Source organism: Belonocnema kinseyi, chromosome 4, assembly GCF_010883055.1.
Source record: "Belonocnema kinseyi isolate 2016_QV_RU_SX_M_011 chromosome 4, B_treatae_v1, whole genome shotgun sequence".
NCBI classification, from domain to species: Eukaryota; Metazoa; Arthropoda; class Insecta; order Hymenoptera; family Cynipidae; genus Belonocnema; species Belonocnema kinseyi.
The window spans coordinates 95,310,480-95,323,879 of NC_046660.1; the positions used below are offsets into that span (position 1 = coordinate 95,310,480).

At 34.9% G+C, this 13,400-nt stretch overlaps 1 protein-coding gene across 2 annotated transcripts in view; it reads left to right on the forward strand.

Annotated features, from left to right (window-relative positions):
• LOC117171508 (E3 ubiquitin-protein ligase Rnf220-like) overlaps window positions 1–13,400 on the forward strand; it is a 272,836-nt gene that overhangs the window by 65,608 nt on the left and 193,828 nt on the right. The window contains exon 4 of one of the 2 annotated variants that reach the window (XM_033358878.1): window positions 3,980–4,117. The exons of the other annotated variant lie outside the window; for it this stretch is intronic. Within the exon in view, the coding sequence (XP_033214769.1) occupies window positions 3,980–4,117 (138 nt within the window). The remainder of the gene's footprint in view (window positions 1–3,979; window positions 4,118–13,400) is intronic. 2 annotated transcript variants of the gene reach the window in all.

Here is a 13,400-nt window from a genome sequence, read left to right on the forward strand (position 1 = left end):
TATGCAAATTTGGAAGTCTTTTTTGTTGTATAATTTAAAATTCAGGACTTAAAAAAATGTTCAAATTTTGTGTCATAGACATGGAGTAATTGTGATTTAATTGCTAAACAAAAATTGGACATTTAAAAAGCAAAGCATCGAAACATTAGAAAATGGTTTAATGTTCCATACATTCCATTCGAAGTTATTCTGCTTTTAAAGTTTTTTAAAGAAAAAAAATTAAGGATTCACCTGAACAAAAATTAACCTTACTGGATAAACTTTACATTAATCTAAGATAATTTCCGAATTCCGCTGGCAACGCCAGCGCCATCTATCTTCGTTTAACTTCATGAAATTGTTGCGTTTTTGTGCTTTTTTGCTAAATGGTATTAAATAAGTTCTAATGCATCAACAATAGTCTAATTTATTTCGGAGGAGATATATCAGTAAAACCAATTTTTTCGTGTTTTCTGTTGCTCATACTACATGTTTTACCGAAATCTGCCCACTTCAGCGTCACGCAGTAGACGAGATCAGAATTATTTTTCTAACCTCGGTGAAAGTTTAGCCGAAATAGGTTTAATTTTTAACTGTTGCAAGTCCTACCCGCACAAATTTTAACTTTTATTTTTTCTGTCTTCTCTTAAATCTGGTGTCCCGATTCAGAACTCGAATTTATAGGATAAACTTTCGCCAAATAGCATGCAGTAAGCGGGATATTTTACATGCAACAAAATTTAACTTCAGTTTTTTCTGTGATAAAATTAGACTATTTTAAATTATTTAATAAACAAAAACATTTATAATCGACATTTTTAATTAAAGGCTGCTTTTTACACTTTTTAACGTCATAAACAAGCAGTTTCTATTAACATACAATTCTTCATATTAAAACAAAAAAGGAGTTATCATATAAATTTGAGCTGTAATGAGATCAACAAATTACAGGTTAGAGGATTCGTTTTTTCTTAAGTTAATTTAAATTTCGTGTCTGTTATATGTTTACATAACTTTTTATACGAAGATGTAAGTTTTCTATTAGCAATGTCCTTAAGGGTTCTTACATTTTTTCATACAATCTTCCCTGAACAACATTTCAAATTTTGATAATGAATTGCATTCTGTATGTGAAGATTAGATAGGCAAAAGCGCGTAATTGAAATTTTAGGAGGGTGGTCAGTCCACTAGTACTACTTGGCACGTGCGGGTTAGGCTCGAAAAAGCAATAAACTCCCTAACAAGTAATGGCAGTGTACCGATATCTATATGGGATCATAATGAAGCCACCTACGTTGATAGGGGTTGAGAAATGAGAATGGAGTTGTGATGTTTTGCGAGATAAACACTCTCTAATATAGGCATTTGATTGATCTTAACTATGATGCGATGCAACATTTTTATTACCGAAATGTATTCTGTGAATTCACTTTCCAATATGTAATTTAAATATTACAATTTACTTTATTAATATTAGTAATTTTTCTGCATATTGTATCATATTTCGTATATATTTAATTTTTTCGGGATTAATTTAACGACTATCTTGACCCTTAATTCTAGTTTTTATTAACTTATAAATTTAATTAGTCTAAATTTTCCTTGGACCTACACTTCAGCCGTCTGAATTGTTATTTAGTTTCATTTTTAGCTATCCATAATGACAAACTGACCTATAGTATTCATTTAACCCTCACACCACAAGGTGAGACAGAGTCTCATTTACCACAAGGTGGGGTGTCTCCACACCCTAGTCATTTTGAAACACATTACGAATGATTTATGGTATAATATTGTTTCTAAGGTATTTCACAAAATTATACAATTATTCACAGGACTTTTTCAATCATTTTCTGCTAAATTATAACGAGAAAATTCCATTTCTTAGATTTTTTCAGTTATAGGAAACACAAAGGCTATTTACACAGTCCGTAATACATAATATATATCATAAAGGATAATAAATGATTAAGTAACTTTTTGCAGTAACATTAATTATATATTGACCAAAAAAATGCAGTTACATAAACATCAGCATAAAAAACACCATACAGAAATAGTTAAAAAGATGAAAAAGATACGTATCACATATTCCAAATAGCACAGTAAAAATTCATATTATGGCTTCTCTAAACATCTGTAGCATGACTGAGTGACCCTCATCCATTTCTACGTGCAGAGGACAACTGAAGAGGAGGGTATTGAGATCCCTACCCCCCTGATACGCTCTAGGCCTAGCTCATGCGCGAAAATAGGTCCTTGGGTTGTCTAAACACCCCACCTTGTGGTGTGAGGGTTAAGAGCGCTTACAATTTAGGAAAACTGAATATTTGGTTCAAAGTAAATTCTGATGGATATAATGTGTACAAATAAATATTAGGCCAAACGAAAATTCTACCAAATGACTATGAAAAACAAAAAAAATTAGGGTGCCTTATAATTGCGTATTTACTATGTGGATATTATTCTTGTGCTTTTATGTTGTCATAATTGTAAAATATATAACCTATGCCTATCATTTGCATTCTTTCCGTGCTATCAACAAAATATTTCACGAAATCCACATTATGTTAAAACTCAGAAAATTGACAAAATTCAGATGAGGTATTTTTGAGGAATATATCAAATGTTGGTCCATCAATAATTCCACGTGAAAAGTGAATAGATTTTAGCACGTAAAGTGTGCACTGTGCGTCCTATATAGGAAAAAATCTAATCAAATCTAATCAAATCTGCTACAGGCACATTCTATAAATCTGAATTAGAACTATAACAATTTTACTGTATATTAGTTATTTTTTACTAATTATTAATGAAAATTTTTTCTAAAGCAATTAGTAAATGACTCGGCACTATTTCTTTAGTATATTGTGGGTGCACCGGTATTGGCCACTTTAAGAAATTTTGCAACTTTGAATTTTTATAATTAATTAATCGTTACGTTTCAAATAAAAATGACTGGTTTAATATATTTCTTGGAGGTCGTCGTTTACGAATTGCAGCAGCCCGTATATAAATAATTGCATTAACAAGTTAAAAAGATAAGAAAATATGCTACTTTAGTCCATTTTTATCGACTTATTCTATTCTTTTAAATTGTTTAAAATAAACAAAATAAACAACAAGTAAGGGTATACTTTTATAGATTTTAGAAAGGGGAACAATTTTGAACCATGATCTGCATATTCGTATTTTTCGTCGTTTTTTGGGAATAATGAGATTTTGATTGGTTAAAAATAAAAAAATAAATCTTTTTTCTCAAAAAAGCGTCCTACGACTTTTTTCATTCTTGGATAAAAATAATCGGAAGCATCTACGAAAAATGTAAAAACAGTGAACTGGATGTGCAAGAACTTTTGGGTTGATCATAATCTCAATTTAAGAATGTTGAAATTTGATGGCTAAAGGAGAGTCAATATTCCCTCCAGTTTTAGCCATCCCTGATCAAAACTGGAAAGGATTAATAAATATATTCCACTTTTGGTCGTTCTATTTTTTTATGAATCCCAGTTAAGGTGTAACGTAACCTATAAAATCATACTTATCTGTGATACTAATTTTCACCTCACAAATATTTATATTACAACAATCGTATATCATTACTTTTCGATAGAAAATACTCAAAACTTTGGAGTACTTCTGAATAAGCTGTCACGTTTCCAAACTGTATTCATCAGCATGCAATAGAGACAACGGAATCGTAATAAATTACGAAAATTGTGCTGTTGGCCACAGGAGGAGCGGTGGCCAAACTTGGTGCATCGATCCTAGCTTCTTATTTATTAGTATAGATAACATAAATATTCAATTAATTTGATCAGTTGCTTAGCCTCTCGTAAATTACGAGAATTGAAAAATATACCCATACTGAAAAGGAAATCGTAATAAATGAAATGTATTTATGTTGGCATAGTAGGAATTGCTTTTCATGTTTTTCTTAGTGTGATAACCTCGATTTCAATGACGATGTCTGATAACCATTATTTGTCGGTGATTCTAGTGGGGCCTGTGTTCGGGGGTCGATGCGGCGCAGAGGCGCTTGGTCTGGGGTTGGGACTTCCGCTGGGCCCAGCCTACAGGTTCGCTCTACCCCCGGGACTCCCTGCCAAGACTTCCCGCAACCTTGCATTCGATCAAGGTAGGCTACCAGCCATCTTCATTATTATCGCGATTCGCACGTCATTGTCTAATATTCGCTTTAGTAATCCCTAGAATAGCAACACTAATGCCAGTTATCAACATAAGAATTATCCACCTTAAAATCATTTAATAACAATTAACTAAGTAAATTGTAACGAACTTGCTTAGTCATGACTAACTTTATCGTGACTTACTAAGTCGTGATTATCTTAACATTAATTAATTTATTTGTGATTAACTTGGTTGTGCCTGACCTATCCTTGATTCAAAAGTACGAAGGATGAACTGATAAGCGACAGAAATTATATGGGTTTTAGCTCCGGATACGAAATCTTAAAAAGAATTCAAACATGTTTGCAAGAGAGATATATAATCCTTTATGAGTTTTATCATTTCCAAAATTACAGACTGATTCTTTTTTCCAAATAGTAAATCTGTAGCTTATCTTATTTCTTGAAAGGTTAAATTTGAAATCATTTTAGTTCATTTTTATTTAAATTGTTTCGTTGAATAATTATGCAGTTATTTCTTTGGTTATTTCCTATAAGGAAAGCAAAGACAAGAATACCCAAATAATTATTAGTAAATAAACAATATTAAGTCTCACGATTATTATTTTATGTACGCTTAAGTTTTTCTTATAAAATTAGTTACTGTTAACATCAGAAAAATTGCTTCATTTTGAGGTTGAGTGCACAGGAAGCTCATCCTTAAATTGTATGATATTTGTGTACAATATATTTTCAATGTAAATGTAATAGCTATGTGGAGATTATCACTACAGTAGAGATTTAATCCTGCTTAAACCATGAGTTGCTAAGTCAGTGATATTATGTCACAGGAGCGTGATGTTCAATAAGTCAATCAACGGGAGTAGTGAGTGCTTCATAGATCCTGCTAATTTGGCCCTCAAATCTACTTACTCATTTGCACAGTCTAAGCCCACGAGCTATGGTCATCTTTGAATCTATACTCTCGTTGCTACAGACATTAATCCTACTGTTATGTATCCAGTGTCAGATAAACCTAACATAGCATCAAACATCCAGTCGATTTTGTAGTTGTCAGAGTGAAAGTTATTTTTATCATTCGTATATTAATTTATCGTTTATTATAATTCTATTTTTTCTTGTGTTTTGCAATTTTCATTTTAATATGTCTGATCTTTACAAAATAAATTTGGAACCATCACTTTGAAAACAGTTGTCATAAAGAATAGGTTTTGGTAGGTTTATGTGACAGTAAAGCTAATGCCGAAATATTTTATTATGTCAGTAAAGAATAAAAAATTTCGTCTCGCTGAGTCGGTCTATATTCCCGACGTAGTTAAGAGTTTGATCAATGATACATTCAGTAAAAATTTGAGCGTAATCGGATGCACATGTATTATTTGGCATCGACTTTTGTAAAAGTATTTTCTGTTTTTGTTAGTCACAAATAGAGTTTGTAATTTAATCAAGCCCCAGAGCAACATAAAATTTCTTGTATATTCGGCAATCCATGACTCGTCACTAGAGATAACTTTCAGAAGGAAATCTGAAGCATTTTGGCTGTCACCCTAATCTTAACATCAAAAAAAAATTCTGGTTGCACAAACCGGTTTTCTGGTTAATTCAACTAGAATAGAATTTTAAATATGACCTTAATATATATTCTAGTTAAAAGTATCAGCAGTTTCCAGTCGAGAATTTTCTGATTATTGGTACCATAAATTCTTGTAAACTTAACCAGATGTTTTGGTAAGTTTCATCAGATATTCTGGTAGCGATCGATATTCGACTTTCGATACTTTTCTACCATCATTTACTCTTTCTGACCCTCTCTGAAATTAAATTGACTGCGCCCCAAACAAAATAATCTAACAAAAGTTTCCGAAAACAAAGTGTAACAACTATATTTCACCTTGTTAAAATGTCGTCTCCCTGTATATGTACAAGATAATTTTGGAAGAATTTTGGCATACAATTTTTTAACTTTACATCACCCTGAAAAATCATAAAAATACTACTTACAGTTATTCCCAACTTAGCCACAATGATCCTTGTGGTGGTGCGACGGCCTGAAAGCACCATATCGTGAACTTTCCTGACGTTTTCATCCAAACGAGACGTTGAAGGGCTACACTCCCTCTGGTTGTGTTTCATGCACTCTGGACCATTCATAAAGTCGGTTTATCTGCTTGTAAAATTTTATTTTTTCATCGCGGATTCCCCGTACACGGTATTTAACATTTCAAAAATGTTGTGTCCATTTTTTCCGAGTTTTATACAAGAAATTTGATGTTCGTTCCTTGATCGATTAAATTAGCTCGCTCCATTTATGAGCAAAAGAAATACTTTTACAAAAATGGAAGCCAAACAATACGTTTTCATATAATCACAGTTAAATTTCGACTGAATGCTGATGTTATTCTCGCGTATAAACCGAGTTTAGAGAGCCTCTGGAGAGAGCTGAATTACGTTTCGCCTTCCAAAGTTCGCCGCTGTACCGGAAATTTGATATTTGCATGCCTAACTTTAATAACTAACCTCTCCAACAATTTATAATGTTCGTTGGTTGTTTCTATTTTGTATTAAATTATCTTCTAAATAAAATTGTGATTTTAAAAAAGCGTCAAGTCAAAGCAATCAAAATTCATAAAAGGTAAATTAGCTACGAAACAGCGGCACTAATCAGAATTGGAGTACCCTGTGTCTCAACTCTCCATTCAGGATCTCTAAACCGAAATTTTTGAACAGCCCTCATATTATATGGACAATCGCAGCATAGAGGAGATAGACTTGTCATCATAGTGATATGGCGATATTCCAGATGAGGACAAAAATTTATTATATATACTGCTTGCACATTTAAAACGTTCCTTAGAATAAGTTTAATGTTGTTGCTGCATGAAACCCGAAACGAACGTTTGTTATGTGTTTTTATGCATATTACGTGTTTTTCTTTGGCTCATAGTTTTAATTTTTGAATTATATTTTTCAATAAGGAATTGTTTCTGCACACACTTTTCTGGTTGTGGGAACAGTTCAGCTTATATGGAATATTTGAAGTGGAGTCTAGATGTAAATGTGCATTGTGTGCTTTTTTACACTTTTTAAAATAGGGAGATGAGTGATAAAAATCGGTTTGAAATTTCCTGGTTGAAAGCAATACATAGGGCGAGATTTGTTTATATCAAACTGCTACCCGCACTGGTCTATAGTCGAAAACATATTTCAATATCCGCTCTACTTTGCCTTTCCGGTCGCAAATACGATTCAATATCCATATCTGTTTCCTCCTGTTTTCGGGTCGCGCTCTTTTTCAATCCGTTATCGAGTGCAGGGCTGCACGTGGACGGAGTGTATATTGTATATGCGGGCAGTGTGAATTTACCTCTTCAAAGTGCGATTTCGCAATATTACACGTACGCTGAGTTCGCGTGCAGCTAAGCCCTTTTGTTGTACAAAAAAACCAAACAAGATTCTTTAAAATAACGTTTAGTTTGTCCGATACATTGCTAATACTACAAACTATCGTAGATTCAAGTGGACATTTCCTAGAGAAGATAAAATATATAAAAGGCTGGAACTTATGGACCGTTTTACGGTAGACAATTTCTATGCTCGCTCGCTAAATGTCTGACCATTAACCAGTGCTCAACCTCTGGAATTGTTCTAATCAAAAAGTTAGAGACTACAATTATTTTGGGCTATGTATTCTTGAAAATTATGGTACAATTAAATAAATGAATGAACTTTTTGTTAGAAAAAAGCTCACAGGATTACAAATCACCTTTAGGAGCTGAACAGAGCACACACACACACACACACACACACACACACAAGTTACCCAACTTCTGAAGCGATGACTCTCTCCCCTCTAATGATCAGTGGGCGGATTGTAGATTTTGTTGAGGTTGTAAGAGATCTTGGATACACATTGAACAGAACCCTATCCTGGAAAGAGCAGGTAAACGACATCTCGAGGAAAACATTTCGAATTCTGCACCAGCTTAGAAGAAACAAAGAATTCTTGTCTGTTTCTACTCGTAGACTTCTGGTTAAGAGCTTGATTTTGCCACACTTTGATTTTGGTTGCATAGCATATGATGACATAACAGATGAGCTTAATTCTAAGCTTGAGAGAGCACTTAACGCATGTATTCGTTTTATTTATGATTTACCCAAACATGTACATCTAATAACATATCGAAAAAAAGCAGGGTTTCTAAATGTAGCCAAGAGAAGACAGTATTTCATGGGTAATTCTTTATACAATCTCTTTCACACTGAAATCCCACAATATATTTTTAATCTAATTAAATTTTTTGACAAATATCTTTCTGCTCTTTCCAAACTTCGAGAGAGAATGTAGGTGATCATAGTTCCAAAGCACCGAACATGTAAATCACAACGGTCTTTCACAGTTAGGGGTGCCCGACTTAGGAATGAAATGCCCATATCAATTAGGGAAGCGCCTTCCTATTATCACTTCAAAAAAGCTTTTTATAAGTATCTGATCAATATTGACAATCCTACTCTGGAAATCACTCATTGGTAACTATAATATGTAATTCAGCGCCTCGATACCTTTAACACATATAACATCTAAACTTATATTTTATATAAATAAATTATATCCCTTGCTTTATAGGTTTACAACCTGATATTTAATATTTTTTTGTAACTCTGCTACCCTAATTCAGTATCAATTTTATTTAATCTCACACAAACATGGTAGCAAATTCGCTCTCGCATTTAGTACTATTATCTAATAAGTCTTTAAAATCTGGTGTACTATACAATTATAACTTAAGTAATATTCTTCGACTAGTGACTGTATTCTATTTGTTGCTGTTGTAATATTTGAAGTGTCCCCTGTTCCTTAGAGGGCTATTTAGCCCTATGGACTTATGCTAAATAAATAAATAAATACAGTCTGTTCCACTCACGAGGTTACACGTTTTCTCGGAAAGTTTTGAAGATATTTTGTTCTTTTTTTTTTTTTTTTTTTGAAAGTACATTCAAAAGGCTAGAACGCACTAACCTAATAAATTATCCAGTCCCCATTGTTGTCTAGAATAGCCTGACACCTTCTCCGCTTGCTCTCGGCCAGTTTTTCTGCATAATCAATAGAGAATGAGCGCGATATCTCCCTGATATGTCGACAGAACTATTTTAAGGCGAATTCACGTTTTCCTGCAAGTTTCCTCTTCATGATACTCCAGATTTTTTCAATCGGGTTCGATTGAACCTTGTTGGACCAGTCGTGATTGTTTTCCTTAGCTCATGCCATGCGTTTTCCATGTGGGTATCCGAGAGTAGTGGTTTCTGCCTCGTGGTACAGTAATAGATCTTCGCCTCAGCTAATCTGCGTCTTATCGTGTTTACGCTCAGGTTTATTCCCTTTTCAGAGTGTTTGGCCTACAGTTGACGTAGTCGCAGAGTGGGGTTACACTGGAATAGCCCGATGGTGGCTTTGGCCTCCTTATGCGTCGTGGCTCGCGTCTCCACTTTTTTTTGGCAGGTCATCATCGGTTTTCGACTTCCAAAATCGCTGAATCCACTGCTGGTGGAAGTGTTTAGACTTTCTAAGTCTTTTAACAGCAGTGAACTATGTTAAATGACGATCTAGTGCATGGGTGCACAAGAAGACCGCTTCAAAACATTTCCTGTAAACAGCACTCATCTTACTGTATTGCCTCTCTACAACAGATCGAGCGATACTGGAACGAGTTGACTAGTGCGTTCTAGCCCTTTGAATGTACTTTCAAGCAAAAAAAAAAAAGAACAAAATATCTTCTTCACCTCTTTTTTTATGACTGAATAAATTCTCTTAATTTTAATTATACCAGAGCTAAACAAATTTTTCTTTAAAGGGTGATTGTTTTCGAAATTCTATATAAAATAAGTCCAGGGTGAAGCTAATTTGTCTGGTTCTTAAGTAGATATTGCAAAAATAGTGTAAATTTCAATGTTTACTTAAATTTTCAATAATTGCCGAAATAGTAAATATTTCTCAATGTTCTTAGGCCCATCTTTAAGCTTTTTTTTACCGTATCACAAGAGCTTATGAGTATAAATCGTGAACATTTTCATTTTGAATTGCAAGAACTTGAAGTTGTTACGAAAAATTAGGAAAAATTGCAATATTATTTTTGGTGACAAAAATATTTTTGTCAAATATATGAAACATATAATCCTGAAGCTTCTATGTAATCTCCTGAAAAAATATATTTATTTAACTTTTATTCTGATTTGCCTACAGATAAGATGTTTTCAAAATTTTCCAACTTTTTTATTACAACTTCAAGTTCTTACAATTTGAAAAGAATTTGTTTTACAATTTATAATTGTAAGCTGTTGTGATACAGTGAAAAAAGAACTTCAAAATGAGCTCAAGAACATTGAAAAATGTTGATTATTTCGAAAGTTTTTGAAAATTTAAGAAAAAATTGAAATTTACACTATTTCTGCAATATCTGGTATAATTAAAATTAAGAGAATTTATTCAGTTATAAGAATCTACTGTGTAGTGTAAATATTTGTAGAACCCTGGCTTAATCTTAAAAAAGTACATTTAACGGCATTAATCGGCTATAAAAAAGTAAATAAGTTCATGTAAGAATGTGCTGTAGGAAGTTCCTGGGTAGAAATTTAAGTCGGAGGCTGGTCAGTGTCCGGCTCTCAGCCGAAACCTGGCTGGGAAGCCCGATTTTAAGTCGGGCTGTGTCTGAAGTGTCTGGTCGGAATCCGGCCAGCATCGACACGTTGCGCTGACCAACGCCCGATCATTAAGCAAGGCCAAAACATGGCCAGCCTGCCCAACCGTGGCCGGCCGAAGAACCATTTCGCTGGCCCCACCAACCACGCAAATTTAACTCTTTTTCGGCTGAATATTTAGTGCAGGATTTGTTCAAATTTGTATAACCAACATTAGAATTTGTGCATCACCGGAAGTACCTCATTTCTTAGAAAAACACTGGCGGGGCCAGCGAATCGTTTCGCTAGCTCCGGCATTATCAAAACCAACTTTATATGAGTGCATTAGTTTCGTCTTAATTTGTTCAAATCTGTGTAACCAACTTCAACCCCTAGAAACTACCCCTTTTCAGCAAACGTCACATCAGATCCAGCGCAACATACCGCTAGTCACGACATTATCCAAAATCAACTTTATATGGATGAATTATTTTCGTCTTAATTTGTTCAAATTTGTGCAAACAAATTCAACCTCTAAAAACTACCCCCTGTGAGAAAACCACCATGGCGGGGCCAGCAAAACGTTTCCCTGGCCCCGACATTATCCAAAATCAACATATATAAAGTTCATTTTAGATAATGTCGGGATTAGCGGTACGTTGCGCTGGATCCGATATGACGTTTGCTCATCAGGGGCTAGTTTTCAGGGTTTGAAGTTGGTTGTACAAATTTGAACAATTAAAACGAAAATAATGCACCCATATAAAGTTGATTTTGGATAATGTCGTGACTAGCGGTATGTTGCGCTGAATCTGATATGACGTTTGCTCAACAGGGGGTAGTTTCTAGAGGTTGAAGTTCAGTGCACAAATTTTAACAAATTAAGATGAAACTAATGCACCCATATAAAGTTGATTTTGGATAATGTCGGGGCCAGCGAAACGTTTCGCTGGCCTTGCCATGGTGGTTTTCTCACAGGGGGTAGTTTTTAGGGGTTCAAGTTGGTTGTACAAATTTGAACAAATTAGAACGAAAATAATGCACCCATATAAAGTTGATTTTGGTTAATGTCGGGGCCAGCGAAACGTTTCGCTGGCCCCGCCAGTGTTTTTCTGACAAACAAGGTACTTCCGGTGATGCACAGATTCTAATTTTGGTTGTAGAAATTTGAACGAATTCTGCACTAAATATTTGGCCGAAAAAAAGTTAAATTTGCGTGGGTGTTGGGGCCAGCTAAATGGCCCTGCCGGCCGAGATCAATTGCTGTTCTTGTAGATTTAAATTAATCTGCTAAATTTGGGGTTTTCCCATGCCTACACGGAGACAAACTGTGCAGCTAAGATCCCGGGACTGAGGTCATCGTTTGCGCACAACAGATGGATTAATAAAACCCCCAGCGATGGGCGGTGGCTTTACCAGCGTGTGCGGATGTTCAGGCTCCCGCTCGACTTGAGCCTCATAAGCCCAAGTCGTTGTGGGATTATGACCTCAATAATCTCAGTTTCGAGCATCGACTCAGCCGCGAACTCAGCGTTATACATAAGTTATTAATTAATGTGTTTATGATGCAGTGCATTTTCCAGTTTAAATGATCAATCTATTAAACATCATTTTTATTGAAAATTTAAGTATTTTATTTCAAATATGATTGACGAATTGACTAATATTTTAGCTACACGGCCTCTGGACTGGGGCTTATGCAGCCCAAGTTGCTTTGTGATTAAGGTGTCCGTCACTTGCGCCCCTACGCGATCGACGGTAGACAGTATAACCACCGCATGACCTGTAGGTATCTTACGAAAGAGGTCGGTACGGTAGGAGCACAGTTTGTCTCTCCGTATAACTTTATTCAATTTCTTTGACGATTCAGGATTAAACCAAAGGACCCCGCACTAAATGTATGGGAAAATGGGTTTCGGTGGATTTAGGTGAAACTTTGTAATCTTTAAGGTTATAAGTGCCGGATGAAATATCCGTAACAAAAATCCAAAAAAATGGACAGTTTTAGCGCTTTGCGGCGCTAAGCGCTCAAGCTCAGTGAATAAAACGAATTACAACAGATTTTGTTACAAAAGCGATGTCAACATAGAAATCACGGTTCAGATCGTGGTCTGTCATATTTTCGCCTACATCGTTGACTCATATAGCACGCTTCTCAAAACGATCAAACGCTAAGCGCCCGAGATTTTAACTTTACTAATTAATCACTTCTTTAAAGGCAGAAATGGTACCCAAAGTAACATTAGTAACTAGTGCGCACATACCAATAATAACATTCTACCCTTCACAAGAGGGTTGAACGCTAAGCGCTCAAGATCAGCGAATAAAACCAATCCTAGTAAACTTTAGCGACAAAAGCGATGCCACTATGAGAATCACGCATCAGAAAGTAGTCAGTAACATGTTTAGCAAAACCAATAACAATATGAGTCAACACCGTTGACTCATATAGCGCGCTTCTCAGAACGGGCAAACGCTGAGCGCAGAAGATTTGAACTTGACTAAGAAATCACTTTTTCAAAGGCCTTTCACAAAAGAAATGACAGACAAACATACCGTCGTCGATGGAAATAATTAGTAAATGCTGTTTAATATATG